We start from the raw sequence: 27,014 nt of genomic DNA on the forward strand, positions 1-27,014 counted from the left end.
CATTAATTTGAACCGTCTGATTACATGCAGCTTGGGCTGTGGGAGGTGCGGTGCTCACATGCCATAAAACCAGCCATGGAACGCACACTCAGGCAATAATCCCCTGCCAGCGACACGCGCGGGACACTGTGTCTTCGTTCATAGTCCTGTTGCTCCTCTGGGCATCACTCGCTCACAGCGTTTTTAGAAATCCTTGCATCTATTTTCTACCTCTCTATTTGCCTCTCTCCCTCTCTATCTATCTGCAGTATGCAGGAATTCTCTGAATTCTAAAACCACCATTACATCCCAGCGACTAGTCTTGCAGAGCTGCGATGCTGGAGTTCTGTCCTGCAGTGTCAAACACCCTCTTGTAGCGGTTCCAGGGTCTGCCGAAGCAGCGCTGGTGACTGGGGAGCACGGGGGAGGAGAAGGATGGAGGGAACATCTACTGAATAAGTCAGGCTGCTCAAATGTGTCAGCAGTAGGGTCTCCTGGGGGGATCGGTCTTACTGTTCCCTTTTCGGTTGGGGGGGGGGGCTTTGGGTACCCAAGGCCAGCTCTTATCTCTTAATACCTTATGTTCCTGCTGAATGGCCAGCTCACATTATACCAGCCGTGTGAACTGTGATTTAAGAGAGCAGCAGACAGGGAAAGCAGTGCAGTGGAGATACAGTAGCAACACTCCATTCCAAAGGATTCCTAAGTAGTGTCCTTATATTCCCTGCATACTAACCATGTGATGTGGGTCAAAGGAACTGCAGTTGATTATTGTTTGCTAATGTGGCTAGTGTACTACTGCACTGTATCTATGTAATGCTAACCTGTGTATGTGGTTCACGTTGGCTGAACAGCTTGTTATAGCCAATATTTCCTCAGGATAACTAGCATTAGCTAACTAGGTAAAGGCAACTTTTCTGAACAGGTTACTTCCACATCAGTGATAGTTTTTAGAAAAATAGCTCCGATAATCTGCCAGTTAGCAGTCTCGACTCGCCAGAAAATCTCGACAAGACATGCAATGGCTGACAGGTAAACTTTCATGTGAACTGCTTGTAGAGTGATAAACCGTTACTCAATACTTGCTGTTTGAACGTTTTCACTCCCTACACTTTGAAATCTCCCTTAATGGCAGAATTCCTTGTCATTGGAATACACCGTTTTTGATGGTGAACCAGGGTGAGGGCGGCTGCTCTCTGCCTTCCACATGTCTCTGCTGGCTTCCTTTAGTGAGAAGTGAAGCAGCCTGGTCGTGGTTGTGAAACTGGTTTTGTTATCGCCTCCTCAGACAAGCTTTCCATGCACTATTCATCGGACCCCGGCAGATAAACGCACAAATGAACCTTTAATGTGCGTCCCAGTGACTAAGCCCATGGCCATTTTAAAAATGTTCTCAGTGCTGAAGGGAGCCATTGCTAGTACATTAAAGACAGAATTTAAATGTTAATTATGGGAATAAATGACAATGAGGGCAAGGCAGTCACATGAGAGTAACGAGTGGTTCTAATTCCCCTTCTGACCACACGGAACAACAGCATTAGGACAACAGAGAAATAATAAAGCTTGAACCAGACTGGAAAAAGAGAGATGGCAGCCTGCTCAGAATAAGATTAGTCTTCTTCATTTAGGAATGATGACGACGGGCATGAGTGAGGGAGAGAGGAAGGGGAGAGGGGGATAAAGACAAAGCTGGTTCTTGATAAGTGACAGGATTAATGTCGTTGCTTGGTTTGCTTGCCCCAGGGACTGGGGGTGTGTGGGTGACCAGAGCTTGAACCCCCACCCACATCAACACTCACCAGTCCTGTAAAGAGGAACAAAGCCAGACTCCATCCATGCACGGTGAGGGTGAATAAGGAGGTACAGGGAGGGCAGCAGAAAGGAGGGGGAGGTGAGAGGGGAGAATGGAGGAACGCTGAGGGTTCAGTGTTTTCCTCTTCAGCATCACCCTACTCACCCATTCTGGATCTCTCACAGTGAACTGGGCCAGTCATGCCAGCTGCCAGCTACACACTGAGTTTTACATTCAGAACACTACATCCAAGATTACGAGTGAACGATATTGTTTCACATACATCTGCACAGAACTGACTTATCCAGGAAAAGTGTGCAGCCCCTGTCCCATTAGAAACACACGAGGTGAGGGCTTTGAATCCTCTCTGTGCCCTTTAGCTGTTCGAGGTTTTAAAAAAACTACACTTTGCATACAAAAGAATTAACATTAAAATGTTTTCAGGCAGCTATTAGAATAAGGCTTTGTATAATAGTTTATACACACACATCTGCTCAGTAATTAGGATGGTCACCATCAATTAATGAAATGGCTCAGCAATATAAAAATAGTGCTTATGACTTTAGTATCACCAAGTTATACATTTGCATTATATGTCTCTCTATACAGTTTAAGATTTTTATAAAACAACACCAATAGCAACTACCTGCAGTATTTATTAACCCTTTTTAAAGGTCAGACTACAGGTTTAGTTTTCTAGTAGAGTTGTGAGGTAGCGTTATTTTAATGTATCTGGACCTGTGTTGGAGGAAAACGTTTAGCTCACGGGTTTCTGCTCTCGCACCCCCATGAACCTTGACCCCATCCAATCCATTGCCGTCAAACCCGTCTTGTTAAATTCTGTTGCTTTTAGCTACACTGTACACAAAAACAACATTTGGATTTTAAAACTAATTACATATATATTACTATTTATTATAAACGTCGCTGAATTAGTTATTGGGTGGTTTTAGAGTGTTTCAGAAGGCTAATGAGCTGTGGCCAGGACCACTAAATAAATAAGGGCATATGCTTTCATAACCGACGCGTTGCCAAAACCTCAAAGCAGGACGTTTCTACGAGCCAGAACAATAAACCTCTACATCAAAACTGAAACTGTAACGCAGACGCAACATTAGATTTATGACCGTGGTACAGCTCAAGACGGAGTCTACGGTGGGGAACAGCTTGTGCAAGGAACACGAGCGATTACGATACTTCTGCGAAACCGCAATGACCTGAGGAACGAGCAACACGAATAACGCAACCGAATGCAAACTTGTAAGACCACCCAACGTGCCAACACGCATGCATGCGCGCACACATATTCCAGCAGACAGCTTCTAGCCTATTTGTTTTCGTTTGGCCACTAAAAAGGCGACGCGGGGCTGCCAAGAGCCAGGCACAGCACGCCAGGGTATGGATTTCTTCTCCTTGCGCACGACAGGCACGCACGTGCGCCTTGACACTAAACGCTCGATGACGCGGGCGGCTGCTAATCCACCGCGCTCGCGTTACGTCTCACATCACGCCTGCTCCTTCTCCAACCACGTCGAGCTCCAGTTAAACAGCTGGGCTACAATGAGAACTCGTGGCACGGTGCATTCCTGCCGCGTGCTGCTGTAGTCATACACAGCACACGATCCAATTCTCCTGAGGTTAAAAAGAACTAAAAATACGAACGTGAACTACTCACAGCAACGCTGGGCTCTAACAGGTCTCCCTGTATTTATGATGCAAGGCAGTCTGGCGGGCGAGATCATTAACATGGCTTCTTCCATCAGTGATACGGATCATCTATAAAGATCCATACATGAGAGCAACTCAAACCAGGGCATTGGCTCTCCTTGGCCACAGCTCTACTTGGCTAATACCAAATAGCATTGTATTAGGATCACAACGACTGTTTCCAGAACGAAGGATGCAAGCCCCCATTTGGTTTTATTCTTCTGCTTTCGTGGACTGGGATGTTTGACCTTGAACACTGAACAGCAAGAGGTCCAGCACCTGTTGATGGGAACCTGATGCAGGTCAGGTTGTGGTAGAGCGAGCGCGGATATACACCCACACACACACAGCTATGTAACAGAGGTCACGGTAGCTGTGTGAGTGGCACACAATTAAGACAAAGACTGCTGATTTGCGACTTCTGTACATGGGACAGTCTGGAGCCCAGGAGTCCACACCATATCCATTCAAATGAGTTTAAAAACAACACCAAAAAACCCCAGACAAATCCTTTCAGCAAAGTCTCACTGCAGCTACCTCACCTTTTCTGCCGCTGCGCACCACTCTAGTGCGCAATGCCGGTGTGCCCACGGGACCGTCTGGGTCCTGCATGCTCGGAGTCTGTAGATTAGGCTGTGGCTGTAGGCTAGAACTGTTACTGGCACTGGATATGGTGCATGACCCTGAACAGCCGTGATGGCCACGCCGCTGGCCCTGAGCAGCCCCCTGAGTCTCTGAGCGGAGCAACGAGCGTGCTCTTAGTCTGGGCTGGGTGCAAGAATAAACAACACCCTCCTATCACTGACAAACAAAAATTAAAAACAAACAAATAAAAAAATTATCCTGAAGGAAGAGCTCGTCTCTGGAACACGCAGATGCTGCTTTACATAGCAAAAACAGCAAAGATGTCTCCCTAAATTGTTGCCAGCGCACAAGGCTATCAACAAAAGGACTCCCATAAAAAAACGCACACACACACACGCACGCACGCGCGCGCGCACGCACACACACACACACACACACACACACACACATGTCCTATGTGCTGATTGCTGGGAGTTGGAGGGTGGGGGTGATGGAGCCAAGCACCAGACACACTGCTGGTGTTGGGGTTTGGGAGGACACTTTGTACTGGGATGCAGATCAGTAGACAGGTAGGGGTTGTGGAGAAGGACAGACAGAAGGGCACAAGGGGAGAGGGGAGGGTGTGTGGGGGAGAGGGGAGGGTGTGTGAGGGGAGGGTGTGTGGGGGAGAGGGGAGGGTGTGTGAGGGGAGAGGGGAGGGTGTGCGAGGGGAGAAGGGCTTTCAGAAAGCCCCATGGAGCACGCCTGGCCAGCTCCCCTGAGACCGACGCATTCAATGCTTCCCAGACTGATTACACAAGCCATACAGCGGAGGTTCCATCTCAGTGAACACACACACACACACACACACACACACACACACACACTACTGGACTACAGCTAAAATAATACCAGCAATCAAGATGAAGAAATGTGAATAAATGTGATTAAAGCAAAAAAGAGCTTTAAAAATCATGTCCCGTGCCATGAAGGATATTCTGCTCTGAAATAAAGTGCAGCAAAGACCAATCACAGCCAGACTGAGCTGTAAACAATACCCAATAACCCAAATTCTAGAAAATTTCACAAAAGCCCCCAAAAAATATCAGCACACAGGAGCCCTTATATTTTCCACATCCAGCATGCTCACGCTACTCCTCTAAATAAGTCTGTACTGCCTGAAGAGGCTGCAGCCCCCTCACTGCAGTGCCACAGGCATCCTGGAGAACAGGTGACACTTCCCCCATTCTGCTCCCTCTCCAAAACCAGCCCATCGCTCCAGACAAAAGGGAGCATCTGCCCAAACTGTAGCTTTGACCTGGACGCCGTGCGTGAGCTGGTGTCCGGGACCACCACTGCAAACACAAAGGAATGTACCAGAAATACGACGCCCCCTCCCCAGACCGCACGCACGCACGCCCGCCCAACACGCCCTCCCGGATCGCTACCTTTCTCTTCTCGTCCCGGGGCCTCTTCCTCGCCTTCCTCTTCTTCTCCTTCTCTTTCTCTTCCTCAGTGATGGTGAGCTCCTGGTCTGCCTTCTTCTTCAGCTGGGATGCTGCATGTGCCATGGCTCAGGGAGGACAGTATCCTTTCAAAAAAGTACGGTGGCAGTGGTGGTTCCCGACAAACGAAAGAAGCAGCAAAATTGCAGCGTGGGGGAGATCCCTCTGGAGGTGAGCACGACAGAGGGGTGAAGGTCTCCCTCTCTCTCTCTCACGTGCGCACAGGGTAGAAAACGTGCGTTGTCTAGTCCTCCGCAGCACGCCGGGGAGACGGGGCTGAGGGTTGAGGGATGCGTGCATGTGACACGAAGGAGAAAGCGAGAGAGAGAGAGCGAAAGCGCTGTTTACAGAAACGCTGTGTTTCTTTTGGTAGGTCGTTTCCTGCTCCGACTGGCCCTTACCGATCCCATCTCCACGTTAGGCGACAGAGAGGGAGGGTGAAGGATTAAATGAAGCTGAGAGAGAGAGAGAGAAGGAGGGAGAGAGGGAGGGAGGGAGAGAAGCAGCTGGGACAGTGGGAGGCAGTATAACGCCTGTATCCTTCACCACCAGCTGGAAGTGGCTAAGTATGGGGAGGGGATGTGATGGGGGTGGACTCCTGTGCAGATTAACACACACACACACACACACGTGTGCAGACTGAACAATGGCTGATGGCATAAAGCAACAGAATCATAAACGTGAGCCCTCACAGGCTGGTAGCGCAGAGCAAACTGCTTTATGGGAAAACGATCACGATGCACCAGCGCGCATGTGTGTGTGTGAGCATGCATGTGTGTGCGTGTGTGTTTGCTGCTCTCAGCATAGACTCGGCAGACCGCCCCATCACATACGCAAAAGTGGACGTGAGCTCTGTTCAGGTTCGTCACCGGCAGGGTTGGTAGTCTGAGCGCTACAGCGTCCCAACAGCATGGCACTGATCATGTTCACTGTATGCAGCAGCTATTGTGAAAGTGTGTGTGCATTACACGTTCGCATGTTCGCACCTGAGCCCAAGATGGAGAACTGCAGTCACTGAATATTAATGAGCTGATGGAGAGGAACACATTCCTTGTTCTCATTGGCCAAAGAGGGGGAGGGGCTCGGATGCCATTGCCTCACTGGAGGGAGACAGTGCCACTCAAACCATAAACACCCAGTGGGGGTGAAAAGAGTGAAGAGCGAAAAGAGGCGAATAGCCAATCCACTCGCGCCCTGGGTCCCGGGTCAGATGCTCGCTGCAGTTTGTTAGGTGAGTGTCGTGTTCTGTACGTCGCTTGTTGTGAAGGGCTGATATTAACAGATGGGTTTGTTGTTTTGTTTTTTTCCCCCGGAGTCACAAGAAATGTCGCACAACACCTCGTCCTGCATGTGACATTTCAGATGGGAACGCGTAAAGAATGGGAACATGTCAGGTAAATAAACAAACAAACAAATAACAAAGGCCACATTAGATCGCTATGTTCTGGCAGAAATGCTACGCTAAAGAATTTATTTATTAACCCCAACAGATGCGCTGAGCTCTCTTAAAGTCCCAGTGCCTATATGCACCACTCTGCATAATAATGTATGACGGGTCCCAGTTCTAATTATGCAAATGAGCTCACACTAATTGGTCCCCACTTGCTGCGGTCATTGATAGGCTCGTTAGGTATCATGGGTGATGTAGTCCTTTCAGGGCATCACAGCAGTGGTCAGGGTGTGATGGGGTCCTAGGGCAGGTTCAGAAGCCCTGACTACAGCTGTCTCGTTCGCTTAATCACAGAGACAGTTCTTCCCCTACAGTAACATCCCTCTTAGAGTAGACCTCACTTTGCATGTTTTATACGGACTGGCCTTCTAAAAAGTAAATAAATATTAAAATGAGTTTCTAGATAAATGATATTCAAAACCAGATATCATACACCACATCCAACCGATAAGACTTGACAAAAGCATCTGCTGCAACGCGAAGAGCCCAAGAGAACCTGTTCCTTAAACGTGCTGGCGTAAAAAGAAAGACGAGAACAGAAGAGTGTCCTGCATCGCTACAGAGCTCCAGCGCTGGAGAACTTAGGAAACCTGCGACTGTTTTACCACGTGCAGGAAACCAGCTCACCCCTCAGAGCTGCTGGCCTGCTCTACAGCGGCAGGCATGATAAAGAACTTACGGGATTTCCAAGCTTTCTTGCTGGCAAGCCCAACAAATCAGAACTGAAAGAGCAGATGTCCAGCGAAACCCTCGATGAAAGGCTTAAAAGCTCTGCGGTCTTTGACCGCCACAGAGGCTGAAGCTCTTTTAGCATCCCACTGTTACTCAGTAAAATGTAACATCTGAAATATATAAATATATAAAACCCTATCACAGCATTAATACAAATACGGATATTGACAGTAAGTACACAGGTTATAAACATGACTGACGTATATACACCAATGCAGCGTAGGGTTTTATATCAAAGTTTAATTGTGATTTTTAAAAATAGGGAGGGCTGTAATTCACAGTAGTGAATTACAGTAGAGCTGAATGACCCTTTACACACACACACACACTCGCACACACACTCACACACGCACACACACACGCACGCACACACACACGCACACGCACTCGCACACGCACACGCACACACACGCACTCGCACGCGCACACGCACACGCACACACACGCACTCGCACGCGCACACGCACGCGCGCACACACACGCACACACACACACACACACACACTCACACTCACACACGCACACACACACGCGCACACACACACACGCACACACACACACTCACACACGCACACACACACTCACACACACACTCACACAAACGTGTATATTCCAAAGAAACAGGACTTTTCAGATAGAGGTCCTTCAACATCTGTACAGGCAAAGTTCTGAAGTTCTTCTGAAGTTGAAGGTGGGAGGTGAAACTAGTGTATGATGATGTTTCTTTTGCAATTTTGACTACCTCCACATCTTTATTATAGTATACTGCAGTTACTCTCTGGAATGTTCTTCAGATTTGTGTGTGTGTGTGCGTGTGAAATCATCAAAATTTCATACCATGCAGACTCAACTGACATAAGTCATGTGGCCAAGCGGCTGTGCCTCGTCTGCGTTAACGTCACTACTCTGCCCCCTCCTGGCTAACTACAGAAGTGACTCCGCAGTGACTCCACTCTGCTGAGATTCAGTCGGAACAGATTTTCAAAAAGTAGGTCGGGAATGAAAGAACGAACGGGAAGTGACCCATCAACACATGTAAGGGTGTGAGTGAAAGCATCACTGAGCCAGTAGCTTTAGGTTAGCGCTAGCGACATAGAAAGGAAAGGCCTTGCGCATATTTAAAAGACGGATGAATATTTAGACATTTGCTTTTCATTTCTAGTCAATGATGAATGCGTGACATCATCTTAATAACCGTATTAACTACACCCCACATGACTCTCTGTTAATGTGTCGAAATTGCACTTATCGTGTGATTAAAATGAGAACTTCTGTATGAAAACTCCGTTTAGTGTATGCCAGACATAGTGTGTGATGAATGTATCTTGCTCGGAGACAAAAACGGCCATTCAGGTGTGTTCTCTGGGTCCCTCTGCTGGACAAAAGGGGAACTTTAACCTGAATCTGTCCAAATTTGTGCAGTCTTTTTACATTATTCATGTAATCCCCATTATATAAGGGCCACTATAAGGTGAAATGTTATACAAACAAGATTTTTCACATTCTTTTGTTTAGTGATGTTTTGACATCATTTCTCAAACACAATCCTCTTCAAAATAGCCATTTCTGTTATGTAGGTTATACTGTAACAAGAAAAATGTGGATGAGGTTATCAGAAGCTTCGCAGATAAACAGTAATGAGAACATTTGTGAAGTAAGACCAAGTCAGACCTTTGGCATGTGTGAGCTTACAACACACACACACACACACACACACACACACACACACACACACACACACACAAACAAACACACACAGACACACACACACACACACACACAGACACACACACACACACACACACACACACACACACACACACAGACACACACACACAAACACACACACACACACACACACACAAACAAACACACACAGACACACACACACACACACACACACACAAACACTCACACACACAGACACACACACACACACACACACAAACACCCTTTTGTTGCGTAGCCCTTTTGTTGTGTAACTGTCTGTGATGTGTAATATTCTGTACTCTGTATTATGTATTCTGTATTATTCTGTATTCATATATATAACTTTTACTATGTTTTGGTCAAAAAATAAAAAGCCAAAAACATTTTAAATTAATTTTAGTTAAACTACAATACAAATACAACTCCTTCTTGTTTTACAGTGATAATGAAAGTTTGTACAAATTAAGTCAGCACTGTTTTAGTTTCTTCTTCTTTCTCAATCATTAATACAATCAAATTTGTGGGTGTCTGAACAATTAGAACACAAGACCTGCTTTGCTTATTAGTAGAAATGGAATCAAAGTGCATCATGATTCCTTGACCACCAGGTGGCAGCAGTGTGCTGAGAGCAAGGCAGTCAACGGCTGCCTTGTCCAAACAAAAGACCATCAGGAAATAGTGGACCTCAGCTATACACTCACAAGAAAACAAGCACTTGTTGTCTGAGCATGAACCACGCCCTTACACGGCAGGAACGGGGAGCCGTTCTCTAATATTCACGGACCAGCTGTGTCATATCGGCGCTCGATGGCAGGACGGCGGACTGATTGATGAAGCCGTAGATGACTGAGGAGTCTGGCGTGCTGGATCTGGATGGATTAAGACAGCGCAACTGGTCAGGGAGTGCTGAGCCCCCATCCTCCAGACACTCAGGAACGCAGCGAATAGCTGTCGGGGTCGGATGAAAGCCTCTCTCAGGACCCACGAGCGCTCCTCCTGAAAATGCCATCATCAGCGGATAGTGCACCGGTGGACTGGGCCTGAACCTTTTCCTGCCATTAATCACAGTGATGGAGTTGCATTAATAAAGCATCACATTACCTCTGTCACCACTGTTTTAAAGAGTTTCAGACAAGAGGTGTATTTGAAACACTCCAGGGACAACACCTTTTGCTGAGGATGACATTCTCTTGTGTTTGAATAATAAAAAAAAAACCACACACACACAAAAAATAAAAACAGGATGCATATCTCTATCTGTAAAGCATATTCATAAACTACTAGTCTGTACTCCTTCGTGCTTAGAGGATGCACTGATCGGGCAGTCCACCCACTGGTCTGCTGGGAGTGTAAACTAGTGAGGTTCCAGAGTCGCTCTATAGTCACACTCACCACCACCCAGCGTCAAAGCTGCCTTACACTGTACAGAGCAGTGACTTCACCCCAGTGTGATGACCATACACACACCTTTGTGAGATTTACATGCTTGTGCCATGCTTGTCGTGTGAAGTTTATTACCGGTGTAATAGCTACCAGTGTCCTGACCTACATAAAGGAGTCTTATCGCAAACCAAGCAAGTCTAAGGTTCAAAGTGTTTCGGCCTTGGAATAATTTTCCATTTGCTGGATGAAAGTGTTCTGGCAACTGGCCGACGTTACACAGGCCATTTCACATATCGGCATTGCCTTGGTCAGATATAACCACGTCTAGCTCTGGTTCAGCCTACACGAAAAGCTTTGTGAATTGAATATGGCCATGAGCTCTGTTGTGCTCCACATTAGATTAATTGAAGTTTTCAAACACTAAAAAATTAATAAAAATGAATAAAGATCCCGAAATCCCGTTTGACCACAGAAGGCTTGGACTGTTTACAGAACTGTTACTGTGTACAGAATGGATTAATCCATCCACTTGGATTTCAATCGAGGACAGAAAAACACATCGGAAACTGAGCAGCAGGACGGATTCGCTCAGAATGTGTGAGAGAGCTGCTTTAATGGGCCAGCTCACAGACAGATTTGCATGCACACACAGCAAAGACCATCCGACTGACACTCCAGCAAACGGGTAAGCCAGTGTGTGCATGCATATGTGTGTGTGTGTGTGTGTGTGTGTGTGTGTGTGTGTGTGTGTGTGTGTGTGTGTGTGTGTGCACCAGGACCTGAAACGTTGTAGAAGGATAACGTTGCAGTCAGATTAAGCGTGACCCTGTCCACTTAATCTGTTTGAAACAACAGGACGAACCGGACGAGCTTTATGCCTGCTGTGTCAGCAGTGCACTAACCATTACCATAACTGTCCGAGATGCCACGTCCCCATGCTGCACACGGAGACGCAGTCAGAGTGGTGTCTGATGTGAGAGACATTAAAAATGGCCTCAGAGTGAGTACCCTTCTGTCACATACAGGCCCACACAAACACGCACACGCGTACGTGCCGTGCCCCACAGTCATACACTGCTACACTTGCTAAGCATGATACTGTTTTGCATGTAATATTAACTTGTTGATTATGTAACATTAAAACACAGACTCACACAGACATGGAGACTGAATCATGTAGTGGACTTGAACCTCACTGGCTATGAGACGCCTGGGCGATTGACTCTGCCGGGACATAAGGACACAGGAGACTGCGCCGAACCTCCGGGACACCTGATCAGGTATGGGCTGATTAAATAAGAGCGCAAAGCCTCATGGGATGGCCACACGCCCTGGCACCACACAGCACAGGTAATCCAAGCCGAACCGCGATGGCGACAGGCAGGTTCGCCAGCGTTGTGTGCCCGGTGAGGAAGTGCGGCGATGATCAACGGTCGCACGGCGCACCCGTACGGTGACGCATGCAGAGCGAGCGTACAGAGCACGGATTTGCCCGATCGTGACAGAGGAGGAGTGAAGGAACACTTCAGTGTTTTAAACATGTAGCAGCTTTTACTAGTGTAGGCTTGTCTCACATTTCAGAGAGAGAGGGAGGGTGAGAGACAGATAGAGAGAGTAAGCAAAAGAAAAAAGAAAGCAGGAGTGAAAGCAAGAGAGAGGGAGAAAGAGAGAGAGAGGGAGAGAGAGAGAGGGAGAAAGACAGGGAGAGAGAGGGAGAGAGAGAGAGAGAGAGAGAGGGAGAGAGGGAGAGAGAGGGAGAGAGAGTGAGAGAGAGGGAGAGAGAGAGGGAGAAAGACAGGGAGAGAGAGGGAGGGAGAGAGAGAGAGAGAGAGAGAGATGGGTGACTAATACTGGGAGGCCTCTCTCTGGTATAGACCTCTCTGAAGAGGTTTAGAAATGGAGAGGAGAAATGCATGCACATACACTCACACACACTCACACACACACATGCCCACATCCATTTAATTGCCCTGTCAAACTCCATCAGACAAACCACTGGCAAAACAAAACTATCCATATTGTAAATTTTCTGTTCGGGATGGAGGAGCAGTGGCAAGTCTCCATGGTAACGTGGTGGACGCTGCCCGTCGCCCCAGGCCTTCATCCGGATGCAGACGAGGGCCCACACCATATCATCCGTCTCTCAATTAAAACGCTGAGCCACAAGAAAGCGCTTGGCCGAGTGCCTTCAAACGCTAATAGATCAAGCATTCTGTCTACTTGAAGTTAACGGATATCTTTAGGCCACGTTAGACAGGCACACATTCCAAATTCAGAGTGACAGACAGAGAGAAGTGAAAAGTGGTCTTGGATGCCAAACCTGGCCCTTAAGGTGTCCCCAAAGATCAGGACATTCGGGATGCACAACACAGTCACACAGCAGATGAAGTCAAGAAGAGTGTCCGTGCCTTTGTGTCCCTGCTAACCAGATCCGATAAAGGTGTGTGTGTATGTGTGTGCAGACCAAGACTGACATCATGCGATCAGCCCTTATGCTCTAACACTGTCATCTCTGTGCTATGTGCCGTTAGAGCAAACCACTGCTGAACCCATTCACTCACTTCCTCACATTGGGTTCCTAACGTCACGTCACGTGAGGGCTCCTAACGTCACGTCACGTGTGGCCTCCTGACGTCACGTCACGTGTGGGATTCTATCTTCAAGTCACGTGTGAGATCCTAATGTCACGTTACATGCAGGATCCTATCATCACGTCACGTAAGGGTTCCTAACACATCACGCGAGGGCTCCTATCATCACGTCACGTGAGGGCCCCTAACGTCACGTCATGTGAGGGCTCCTAACATCACGTCACGTGAGGGCTCCTAACATCACGTCACGTGTGGGCTCCTAATTGTCACGTCATGTATGGGCTCCTAACATCATGTCATGTATGGGCTCCTACCATCACATCAGCATGAGTCTATTAGCATACAGTTAAGACAAACATTTGCATGATTATAATACTAGGCAGGTTTCTATTATATATACTCTACAGGGTTGTAATGCTAGATCTCCACAGTTTAGAATTACTGCGCCATTGGAATTGTTCCAGTCCTGGATCCTTTTTGTGACTAAGCAAATTTAAAATGATAAAATTTGGCAAGACTTAATGAACTGGTACGTTCTTGGGGGTCGGAATGTACCATTACCTTTGGTTTAGGTGAAAGATAAGTTGTACTACAATTTGATGAAAATATAAATGTTTCTAATACAACAATTGTCAAGCCCAATTAATTTGTTGACTTAGCAAAGGTAGCTAACTAGTCTAGTTTGCCCTGTCAAATCAAACCTGTTCTTACATGCCTGATGTATTTCATGGGAATGCACTTTTCTTTGGACTCATGTGTCACCAAGTGGTGGTTGCTAAGTCCTCTCAAGCAGAACTCCTCTGCTAGGTTGCCTTGCTAATCAGACCTTCAAACCAATAGGAAAACATAAGAGAACTATAAGAGAACATATACTTATAGATGCCCAGAGTAAATCAATATGATAGGCAATAAGATGCTAGTTTTGTTACAATGAAGTCAACAAATAAGCAGAACAGCATGAATTTTGTGCTAAAATAGACAAACGAATAGTGAAAAATTACCCAGTTGTAGTTGTAATTTACACCATTAAGGTAGAAACAGACACTTCAAAAATGAATTTTAATCACATGCTCGTGATGTCAATGCTGCTCATATAATAGCATAACTTAAATACCGCTGCCCCTATATGGCTGGCTCCCAGGACACACCAGGACTGCCCCACTTCCTGAGTCTCAGTTTACCACCTGAGTCTTTTCTATAGTGGAACAGTTGTTTTGCATTTGTGAAAAGATAATTTACTAGGGTTTCTAAAGGCTTAAATCACCACATTGGACTCTATATTTATGCCTCTGGTGTTGCACAGGAGTAGTAAATAATACTAAAGCAAGGTTGCACTAGCCACTGTGCAGTGGGAGTGTGCTGTTGACTGTTTGCACTGTGACCATGCCCCCTTGCTATTTCACACCTGCACCTTATTCTGTGTTTCATTTCTGTTTGTATTTAAACCCCTGTTTGTTATACCACTGGATCATTCTTTGTACATGTAGTTGTTAGCTCATGTGTTAATGGTCTCATTTTTTACGTTTGTTTCACACTACACTGCTTGTTTAATGTGAGTGCCAAAATGTTTATTGTTCGGTCATGTGTAATGGCTGACCATGTTCAGAGAGGTCTGTCCGTCATGCAAAATAGGTGTTAATAAGGTCTGCGTTGATCCTAGGTAAAATGTTAAGGGTTTAGCCTGATGTATTTCAGACTACCATAACCATAATATATGTTGTCTAGATCTTACAGTCTTTCTGCAAAATTTGGTGTTTTCTCAACTGCGACGGCTGTCTGAACTCATCAAAATGACAAATCAGTTGAATCAAAACAACCAAGAACCAAACAGGCTCAGAAGGGCATATGGTAGTAGATTAAACAACTTTACATTCCTTCTGTTGTCAGGAAGGGCCGCTATTCTCAACAAGGGCTGTTCGTTTACTAATAAGGCTGACGTCTAATTGTGATTTTTTTTCTGACTGATGTTGTGGTTGAGCCAATAAGTTGCACATGACTGCATTAGATCTCTGTATCATGTATGTATACCTCTCAAAGCCCACAACAAAAATGTCAAATAACCTGCTTTAGCTTGCTAATGCTTAAAGAGTAATCAGGGGCAGTAGGCAGTGGAGTGTTTGAAGCTGTGTTTATATCGTGCTGTAGTGGGCGAGGTGTGTAGGTAGGATGCCAGATCTGCCCCAGTGTGTTTGTGTGTGGTGCGTGTGCATTTACAACAGAGAGGCACTCACTGGAAGTGAGGGAGATGACAAAGGACCCCAGCTGGTGAGTGGTTTCTGTAAAGGGGATCAGCGACTTGGCACGCCCTAACGTGCTACCTAGCAGGGCAATGCTGGGAGTGTGGGCGACCGCCGTAGGACAATGTGGAGAATAAGATGGCGGAGCTAGTGAACACACGGCCGCCCTCACGCTCACTGGCTCAGGGTTATCCCTCGGGGCAGAGAGCAGGTACATGGCTGTGTGTCACAGGAAGGGAACCCCAGGGGAAGGGAAAGGATGTTCTGGAAGGCACGTATGTACGCACACACACGGCACAGGGATTTGGCTTGGCGTTGGCTGCGCTTCTTTTGCCTGCCTCCATTGGTGAGGTCAGCTCCCGCCCCCTGCTGGGACTCAGCCAAGGATCTCCTAGGCAACTGTCATGAGCACACAGCAGCTACAAATAGAACACCAGACGCATAGGCAGACACACACACACACACACACACACACACACACACACACACACACACACACACACACTTACACACACAAACACACACTTACACACACACACACACACACACACACACACACTCACACACACACAATCTCCTTACACATACAATGATTTCCACCTTTAGTATCTTCCATCTTTTGTGATAAATCTTGAAAACAGAACAACGTTCCTTCCGGTTCGATGCCACAGTGAATGGTTGGGCATGGCTGTCCCATAGCCTAGGTTATCAAACCTTGCTTTAGGCCCAGATATACACATCTGTGTTTAAACCCATAAAATAAGAACATATTTAATATTTAAGCTTCATTCTTTGGCATACTTTTGGCATTAATATTTAAGCAACTAGACATTATTATAGTTCATGTTCTCGAAAATCTCCTCACTGTGAACACAATTCTACACCACACAAGTCACACTTATTCAGAAGTGAATAATATTTTACCCAAAATGCCATGCGTGCACCATCTCGCAGGAAGCATTTTGCTGATAAGTTATGCTGAAATGTTATGCTAAGTTATGACAGTTCGCCTGCCATGGCAACACAAGGAGTGACACACGGTGGCCCCGGGGGAAGAGTGAGAAGTGACGTGGTTAACCCTGGTTGCGGGGGTCCAGAGAAAGTGGAGGGGGGCAGAGAGGGACATCTCGTGAGCCCACACGCCATTGTCTTTCCTCCCTCGCTGCCTGGTGCATTGTGGATGGGCTTCTGGGGGAGGCGCTGAGAGACGGGTCATTCTGTTTAACACTTCATCACGCAGACCAGAGGCGACATGCATCTGCCAGCATGATTGCCTGCCTTCTGAGCAAATGTTCAAAAAACCCCTTCATTTTATTCATGGGCTGTAATCTGAAACGGTAAGGGCCAATCACGGATATCTCAGACAATACCTTTATCAACAGAGGGAGAATAAACTGGACTACCCTTAGGCTGAATCCACAAAGGCTGCCTCACCACACACACACACTCACTGCTTGAACTTACACATTTCATGACCTATATTGGACACAGGCTGTACTTTCATTCTGCTTCAGTGTATAAGAGCATTAAGGACCATGGTAAATGTTTCAGTGACATGTCTTTGGTTTGGTTTCAGACTATCCCATAACTGTCTCCGATTTCACCAATAGGCCCCAGACTGTGATCTCTCTGCGAATGTGGCACTTGGCATTATGCCCGCTTCCCAGACTGCAGGGCTCTGTTACCAAATCAGTGGCACCACCCTGCATCCTCAATCATCAGTCCGACTGAGCGTCCGACTGAACAGGCTGCCGTGTGGGCGGATACGTCCCATCATGCCATGGGTTCAGCCAGCATAACCTTGTTATGGCCCACAAGAGGGGAAGAGATGAGGTCGGACCACTGGTTGAGAAAGATACTGCAGGAGAACTTAGCATGCTTGGCAGAGAGTGCTAACTGCCCCAATCTGTCCGAGCACTGATATATAATAATGGGCCGTATATGTTCCCTGGCTACCAAATGAATATAACCCTTTTATCGTGTGACAGAAATGACAGAGGCATCAAAGAGAAGAGATGAAAGGGGAATCAGAATTCATGTTGCAATATGTTTTTTTTTCTCTAGTGGTTAGGTAGCTAAGAGCCTTATCCAGGTGTTTGGGTGTTCAGAGGGCATGTGGCCAAGCTCAGAGTTGTCAGTGCTTGGACTGATCCCAACCTGTTGCAAAGAGCTTTCTGGAATGGACTTACAATTGTATTTGCCACACTTAAGGTACTGTATCATGCACCATGTGTTCTAGCATGACTGTGTAGAAGCCTCTGTTCCTTTGGGATGAAACAATGCTGCATGTCACGGGGGTGGGGGTGGGGTGGGGGGGGCGTATCCGAGTTGAGTTGGCTCATTCCCAGCAGCTGCCCCCCCCCACCTCATGGCCACGTGATGAAGGCGCTCGGCTGGAGTGCTGCCCGGAGGACAGACTGGGCTCCTCCTGCTGGGGCCATGCCAGCCCTGGGCCCTGCAAACTGGTCGGCAGGGCCCCGGGTGCCCACGGCATGGCTTCCTGAGCACCGGTGCCAGCGACCATGGACTACAGGCCTTGCTCCCTCTCCATATACACACACTCACTAACACCCACTAACACCCACATGCACTAATTCTCAATGCGTTGTTAATAGCCCTTCATGTTTTGGTCAACAGCTGATAGATATTCTAGAGATGTGTGATTTGGTTTATAGTGTGAAAAAAAGATTTATTTGTGTCTCCAAATATTAAAAAGATGCCGTAAATATGCTTAAAGTAAGTAATGAGATGTTGTAGTCTTAATGGATGTACTTCTTAGTAAATAGATGAAGCTTTTCTTCTGTGCCTTCACTTGATTCTGACAGATTTTATATGTGTGACATTCTTTTATAGGGAACTGCAGTGCCTATAAATTTCAATCTTTGGGTTGTTCTAGACCCCCTTATGTATGATATGCAGACCACATGCCATGTACTAAACCATTCTGGTGTCACTTGTATGTTCCCTTCACCATATCTCCATGCCTCCGATTGGTAAACAATACCTCCAGTGAGCTGGAAGAACACATTGTCTTGCTCCTGCTCCACAATTGTACGACAGACCCAGACGATTTATTTCCTAGTGCAACTCATTACTAAAAACTGCATAATATTATTGAAACCCCACCACCCGCCACCCCTCCAAATTCTTGACAATAGAAAAGTACCGCTTGCTGAATGTTATCTATCAATATCTACAGCATACGTTATGCCGCTCCAGGCGGCATAGGATAGGCTACTCCCACTCGCGCTGGGCCAGTTTGGCGCTGTTTGTGCATTGTGTGCATTCAGCCCTTAGTGCTTAGTCAGTTACCATTAGCTTGATTTGAACGCGCAGAGACAGCAGTCAGAGCAGTTACACTAGTCAGCAGCCCTCCGACACACCCCACCCGCCATGCTGCGGGCGGTCAGAAAGGCTGTGGAACGTGTGGACCAGATGGGTCATCACGAAACCACAAGGTGGTGGGACTGCCTCCGTAAATACTTCATTAAAAAATAGCAAACAGTGAAACACACCAAAAAGCACAAGAATTCATGCCTTGTTCCTCGCGTAGTTCAGTTTCAAATGGTAATCTTAACTATTAATTCTTTTTGGAGGAAATTGATGAAAACATATTTTTAATGGGCCTGAACCAGAGAAATAATACATAAACTGAATTTCATAAGAAAACCCCAAAACATAACAGTATATTCATGTATATGAGAAAAGTGCTGACGTGTACAATATTTTAAAGCAGTGAAGTATTGGCTGCCTTTCTTGATGAAGTCAGCACTTTCGCCATATTCTCCCACCAAAGAGCATTGTGTAATTGTGTAATTGTGTGGTTGCAGGAACAACATTGTAAGCATTTATTACTATACAAGGCGGGGGGTGGGGGTGGGGGGGCGGGGGGTGGAGGGTTGTGACTGCAAAGCAAATTCCAATAACCGTTGCAAAAAAAAAAAAATGCAATTTTGGATTTCTTTGTTATCGATCGCCTCTGTGTTTGCTGGAGGGACTGAACCATTATCAGTGTCTCCCTTCAGCGTGTGGGGGGTTGTTCTTCAGCTCTGGCTTTATAAATCTGAGGTAGGAGGGGCAGGGTGGTCTGTGCAGACCTGCTGTGGGCTGTTTCTCTAGCTCTAATCAGGAGAGCGTTGCACTAACAGCATTCTGGGAGGTGACGGTGCAGATACGTTCGAGCCGACTGCTAGAGTTTTACGCCTTTCTCACTATCCTCTCACTCCCTCTCACTCACATAAATATCCCCCCCAGTACACACACACACACAAGCCATTAGTGCTCCCAGGAGCTCCTTCAAAATGGCACTTTTTTGTTTCGTCTCATCCTTTACAGAGGGATGGAAAGAGCAGGAATTGAGAGGGAGAGAAAAGGAAGAAGGCCACTGGGAGAAGCCAGATACTGACACTTCTAAAACACGGGAGGCTTTGCTAAGTTACAAACAGGCACTGGGAGACACTGGGAAACATCCCTCTTTACACAGGAAGTCTCATATTTCTGTTGTGCTAAAATAAAACATAACAATAAGTATGATAATATTTTAATGGCTCACCATAATAGGTTACTGTCTTATGTAAAGTTTGAAATGCAGTTTTCTATAGTCTACAATGCAGTTTGAGGAGTTTGAATTTTTCTTGTAAGACTCATGTATCAAGTTTGTCTGCTGAGATTAAGAGTTCATATTGTGGTATATTCCGACTGTCACCAATAGCAGCCGTCCCTTAACAGGGTATGAGCACAGTCATTTGGCTGAAGGAACTGCTGTTTAAGCAGCAAGGACCCCAGTGTTTTATGTTAACCAGGCCAAAGATATACTGCGGCCCCGTTCTGTTCCCAAGAAGCCACGCCAAATTCTGCATTATGCGCATTGTTGGCCTCAGCAGAACCCAGTAAGACTGGACAAAATGTACATGCAGGCACTGAGCAGAGCAGTAAATAACCGTACAAGAGCAGATACTGTTTTAAAACAAAATTTGTCAAAGATGCACCCTAGACACTGACCTCCCCTCAAAATCGTTCGATTACTAAAATGTAGTTACAGAATTGATTTGGCTCCAGCGTGTACAGTCTGAATTCTGAATGAGGATGAAGAGAAAAGGAGAATTAAAGACAGTTCCCTGTTGTCATGCCTCCCTGTCAGGGAGCAAATCTGCCTGATTGATTTACATTTACAGCGTTTAGCTGACATTTTTATCCAGAGCAACTTACAACTCTGACACAACTTGAGTAATTGAGGGTTAAGGGTCCCAACAGTGGCGGGACTTGAACCAGCAACCTTCTGTTAACTAGTCGAGGACCTTAACCACTGACCAAAAGTGATCTAACACTTTTGGATACACAGGGGACCGAACCCTGGACCTCAGACATGCTAAGCATACAGTCTACCACTGAGCGTTATCCCCTTTTCAGAGTGGTAAGGTAATGAAACGGGGCGTGTTCCAAGAGATGGGGGACTGCGCTCTGCTGCCTCTATTTCAGACTCCTGCAGGTTCCTGTTACCTCCCTGACAGAGAGGAGATCCAGGAAGCCTGGGAATTTTAAAGCCAATTTCTGCTCCAGTGCCTGGAAATCCAGTCACCACCAGTCCCGGTCATATGTAGCGAGCCACAGCTATCATGTTGCGTGGACACTGGAGAGCCTGGGAAAGGTGAATCTCATGACTGGGATCCTTGCGTCTCCGCTGGGGATGTGTTCCGGATGGGATTAGGAAACTGGCTCGCACCAGTGAGGGCGTGAACTGCGAAAGCTGAAAAAGTGGAGACAAGCCACCTGATCTGTTCAGGAGACTGAGGAGTTTGGTGTTGGTCAGATATGAAGGCCATATGTCTGGAAGCAAAGTCATGATGCAAGCAATGACACAAAATGTGCAATTTCATTGTTGGATAAGATGTGCGTAATACGGTACATGTAGTTTGTAAATTAACCATACAATCACTATATTCTGGACATCCGTGATCAAGGGAGACATGAAAGAACCAATCATAGCACATAATACTAATAATGTAGATAAACATTGAGAATTGATTTGTAATCATATGAAGTAGAATAGAAATGTCTGAATCAATGATAACCAGTGCAATATCCTGACTAGACAGCATTGGTCTCCACAAACGAAGACACTGCTAAACACAAAAGGGAACAGAGATCCCTGGCAGTCCTGCTTTCTAACTCTCCCATTATCTGGAGAACATGCAGGCAGGGACTCTACCCTGCAGAGCAGGTCCAGAAATGGCAACATAATGTCATTTGTCTGCTTTCAGAGCCTCGCCCTAGAAATACCCATCATACCTCCTGAATACCGTCCGGTGTCACATCACCAGGCCATGGCACCCTAGAGTTCACCTGTCCAATCATTATCGGTGATGTGCCCTTCTGCTGCGGCAATCAGATACAATTTTGGTACCCGAGGGATGAAAAATCCAAAACAGAACCAGCAACAGGAACAAGTTTCCACTTGTTCCACTTACTAGGGATATGAATTTAATAATATACTCGCAAAAGAATGCTAGTAGAACAAATTTTCCAAGGAATTGTGTAGCAGTACTGGTAGAACCGACTTGGCAAGTCTCCATAAGAATATCATGACAGGACTGATTAGGTTTTGAATGACTTCCTGTACACTTAATTACTTCTCATACCAGTAAGAATTAATGGCATCTTTCAGGAAGTGTCAGGACCCAGGAACAGTAAGTTTGTTTTCTGCTGGATCCGAGGACACACTAGGAGCTGGCACCCAACCATGACCGCCCCACCGGCACCCCGCTGTGGGACAAGAGTATCACTCTTGGGATGCAAGCACAGTGCTCTCAATAGAAAAGTCTCAAAGCCAGGGAAGAACTGCTTAGTCCTTTTCACGGCACAACAGGATTCAACATAATTAGGTTCAAGCAAGTATCTCGGGGCTGCCAGGAGTGATGTCCATCCAACTTGTTCACCAGTAAAGCGAGGCATCTAATGGGACAGTTTTTTCATCACGTAAACATCTAAATGTAAACATCACACAACCTTTAAAACTCTTTTGGTGTTATTTTGTACAGACCGATTTGAATGAGTTTTTTTCCACCGAGGGCATTTTCAGGTTACTGGGCAACAGTGGTCTGTAAATGCATAACATGTCAGGCATGTGAGAGAGGGAAGTGCTCTCCTCCAAGCTGCTGGGAGCTGGCAATGTTTGCTTCCTGCATCTCTCCCCAGTTAGAACTGGCTGCGCTCAACCTTGGGATTGGCTTTCAGTTATTTTTTAAATGTCATATCGTGTCTGAGCGTGAGGTCAAGGTGAGGGCTAATGGGTCACCCAGCTACAGGTGAAGTACCATGAGGACATGGGGCTTACGAGAGCCAATTTTTATAAATTTTACTCTGCTTTTTTCATGACTTTTTTCCTATATGCCTCTACCTCAGAGTGAAAACCCCCTCAAACCAAGAAGAAATTCGTATTATGACTTCATCGCAGATTCAACCAAAACTGCAGGATGACACAAAGAAGTAATTCTTTAGCCTCCTTGATGTCCAATTGCACTGGGAGAGTGGAGGATCAGAAGCTTGTAAAAACAGCCACTGATATCCATTGGGCCGACGGTTAGCTGGGATTGTTGGTATCAGAGATGTCACAGGAATGTGCTCACCACATTCCTTTCCACGTAAACAGATCTGCACACCATTTTCTTAGTGTAAACATTTGCTGTTTCTCTTTCATGTCTCTTTAATTTTCTGATATTATCTCGGCAACAATTTTGACCAGAAATAGCAGTCAAAGGGGACCTATTTAAGACAAATGTAGGTAAAAATGCTATATACAGTAGAAGCCTATGGAATATGACATAGCAAAGATATTGCCTGAAACACTATCATTTATCAGGCTAAATATGCAGCAAATAAAAATAGACCTGTTATCATCTGGCCCAGGAACAGTCATCCAAGCCCAGGCATAGTCTCTCTTTCTCTCTCTCTCTCCCCTCAGGAGGCCCCTGGTCGCCATGGCTACTGCCATTACACACACCTGCCAGTGATTCAGTCGCCCCTACCCCCCACACCCCACCCTACCCCCAGTTCCCCAACAGAAGACGCATGGCCACTGAGACATAGTTCTGTGGCGTTCTGCACATACATAGGAGCCTCAGCCTTCCTGTGTCTCACTGACCTGAGATCAGTTGTGAAAGACAGAGAGCTGTTATTCTTATTTCATCCTTGGCCATGGAAGGTGTATTACCCACGAGTCATCATACCAGTGGATGCTGTTGACACACGCTCAGATACACGTTGGCTCCGTAACAAATCTCTTTTTCTCACACTCCATGTCTCCTTCTCTTCCTCTTGGAACGGATGGGCCGGGTAATTAAGGAGCCATTTTCTCTCATCAGCACATAGGAAGGGTAACCTACCACGTCGACTGTCTCTGAGTAAAATTAGACCACCAAAGGTAAATTGGACAGCGCGCGAGAGAGTTATTAAACCAAACATCCCCGTCCCAGATACGAAGACATATACACTATCCTATCAGGTTTTTACGCATTTCAGTTTTAGGGGATCTCTCGGACAAATTCAGTCACAACTCTAATGATGTCTCATGCCTTCATATTACAATGATTGGTCCTTCCCAAGAGATTCCCCATTGTCGTTCTAGTACTGTGGGTAGCTGTTGTTCTAAATCAGTGCCCTAACTGTTAAACAACAATGACAGGTCAGGGAGAGAGCCAGAGGAAAACAAGGGGCACGCTGTGAGACTGGCCTGGCCATTGTGCTCCGACAGTGCCAACACTGCGACACAAAGGCATCCTGAGATGCACTTCTTCTTTCCTTAGTCACAGTCCCTGGCGGCCATTAACTGCTGTATGGACTCACTTCAAACCCAGACGCCATCAGCCGTGGGACTGGGGTTTGCTCAAATGACTGCAAAACGCTCTGTGGAATTAGTGCCTCCTGCCCTCGAAACGTTACATAAGAAGAAACATAAATGAACACAATAATTGGTATCAATACAGCAGGGCATAATATCATAAAGGGGAAATGATCACCGATGAATCAGAGCTCTTTTAAACTGTCACAAGCCACTCACTAAACCATTTGTCAGGTTAAATAAGTTTTCACTTTGCTATGTTCTGAGGTTTGAGTTTCTCAGTGTGTTTAGCAACAGGTTGGAAAGCCAAAGAACTTGCCGGGAGTGGCTGCGCAGAGAGAGTGACAAGGGCTCACAAAACACACACACACACACACACACACACACACACACACATTCTGGACATTGTTGTTTAATTGAACTAACGTGGAGGAAAAGGAAAACGTAGAGAAAATGGCGCCTGTCATGCACACTGGGAACGTCAGAGACCAAGAGCACAGTGTACCAGGCACACTGACTCCCACAGTCCGCTCACACGGAGCTGTCGTGCTATTAGCGGTGAACGGCTGCAGCTCCGCTGATTACACTGCCCAGACTAACGTGTGTGTGGAAAACAGAGAGAGAGTCTCCAAAAAAGAGCTGGCTTCACATTACAAAACAGTCTCTTTTGTCTTAATCCTTTTCTGTCCTAATTATTACACCCGGATGCAAAATCCCTGCCAGTAATTTTTAGTATGTGTTGAAAATATTAAGTGGGCCACATAGAGATGCAGAAGCAACAAGATTGAAACTCTGATATAGGTGGTTGGCAAAAGAAAACCCCTAAAGTGGGCTTTCTCCAGGGAGCAATAAAATCCGACCCCACGGAGAACTGAGACAAAGCGCCGCCAGCGTTCTGGGGTTACCACAAGGCAGTGGAGGACCACAATCACCTCAGAGTGCACTAAAACAAATCCATGTCACTGAACCCACCCCTTCCACTGGGCTCCTGAACAAAGGAGAAGCTGTGAGGTGTTAAGGCAACGGCATCACAGAACAAACACCGTAAGAGAGCTTCAGGTGGTAACCCAGAGCAACAGGGCTACACATCAGACACTTCCAGCAGCAATTCTCATATCCTCATTACAAAAGCAAACGCTTCACGCAATGTTACCTTCTTGCCTTTCTTCTTGCGGTGAGCTGTCTTGCCGGCACCCTTATCCTTCGCTTCCTCACTCATCTTGGACTGAGGGTCCTCTCACACACTTAGTCCAACATGTAGGGAATGTGCTGGCCGAAATGTCACGAGTCTCAGTCAGACCCGTAGGTCCACGAGAGAGAGCGAGAGAGAGAGAGGGAGAGAGAGAGAGAGAGAGAGAGAGAGAGAGAGACTGCCCTGCTCTGCTGCTTGGACGCGCTCCACTCCACAAGCTCTGCGTGTACACCCTCCCTCCTGGAGCCCCTCCACTCCACCACTCTCTCCAGATCCCACACACTCCGCGGATCTGCGTGGGGCACAAACAGCCAGGGGGCAAGTGGAGGAGGGGGGAGGGTCAGCGTGAACAGAGAGGTCGGGAGGGAAGCCCCTGTCTCCTGCCACTCTCAGACGGGCGCGGCTTCGGCACCTAGCTGGAGCTCCACTCAGTGTGAATGGTGCTGATGGAGACGCGTGCTCAGTCTAGCAGCCAAACACAGAGAGAGGGAGGGAGAGAGAGAGAGAGAGAGAGAGAGAGAGAGAGACAGAGAGAGTGAGGGGGTGCAAAGGGAGTTAGAGACGAAGATCGAGAGGGTGAAGGAAAAGATAAAGAGACAGTGAGAAAAGGCAAAGACCCTTTCGAGCAATTGGCAGGGTGGGCAACCGGGGGAGAGATTGCTGGTTAATTAGGGGTTAATTAAGGCGTATTGTTGGGAGAACAGTCTCCCGCCATCTCTGGCTGGCTGTGCCAGGCATGCCCATTAGCAAGAAGCCTCGGGTCCTTTCAGACAAGGCAGAGGCAGCTGGGCGAGTCCTGCTGAGATCAGGATCAGGTTACTGCATCTGGGCGAGAGCTTCTGGGCTCTGACGTGACTCCAGGCCAGGACCCCGTCAAGGTGCCTCGAGCATCTGTGTAATGTCGTCTCCACCAGAGACCCAGTAAACACAGAGGAGTGCCTTATGGAGCCAGACACTGGCGGGGTGTCTTAGCAAGCTGTTGACTATCACACATTTTGCTTACACGCATCTGAGCTCCAGTGCGCTGGGTAAAAAGGAGTGCAAACACGCTTTTCTCCAGACGGGGAGGTGGACAGAGAGCAGACAGGGTAACGTGAAGTATCCTGAAAGTACGACAGCCCCCAACCACTTTGGTGTCTAAAACTAGGACACGACACTAGTGAACAGCTCCCATAATTAATATTTAACATTTACATATAAGGACTTGTGCAAAAAGTGTCGTAGCAACGAAAGTGGTATTGAGAGAAAGGTGTCACGTTGTCAGATGACATGCACCTGCTAGCAGTTAGAAGCACGTTCAGCATTTAACATGACACCATGCTCAGTGTGCAAAGGC

General features: G+C 46.7%; 1 protein-coding gene across 2 annotated transcripts in view; it reads right to left on the reverse strand.

The window, feature by feature from the left end:
* ank3b (ankyrin 3b) overlaps positions 1-25,827 on the reverse strand; it is a 104,933-nt gene extending 79,106 nt beyond the window's left edge. The window contains exon 1 of one of the 2 annotated variants that reach the window (XM_035533839.1): positions 25,640-25,827. In XM_035533839.1, coding sequence (XP_035389732.1) covers positions 25,640-25,705 — 66 coding nt within the window. In that variant the 5' untranslated portion in view covers positions 25,706-25,827. Of the gene's footprint in view, positions 1-5,490; positions 5,629-25,639 lie in introns of those variants that run through there. The other variant, XM_035533838.1, reaches the window with a different exon arrangement.
* Positions 25,828-27,014: the final 1,187 nt, after the last annotated feature.

Source organism: Electrophorus electricus, chromosome 14 (genome assembly GCF_013358815.1).
Source record: "Electrophorus electricus isolate fEleEle1 chromosome 14, fEleEle1.pri, whole genome shotgun sequence".
Lineage (NCBI taxonomy): Eukaryota > Metazoa > Chordata > Actinopteri > Gymnotiformes > Gymnotidae > Electrophorus > Electrophorus electricus.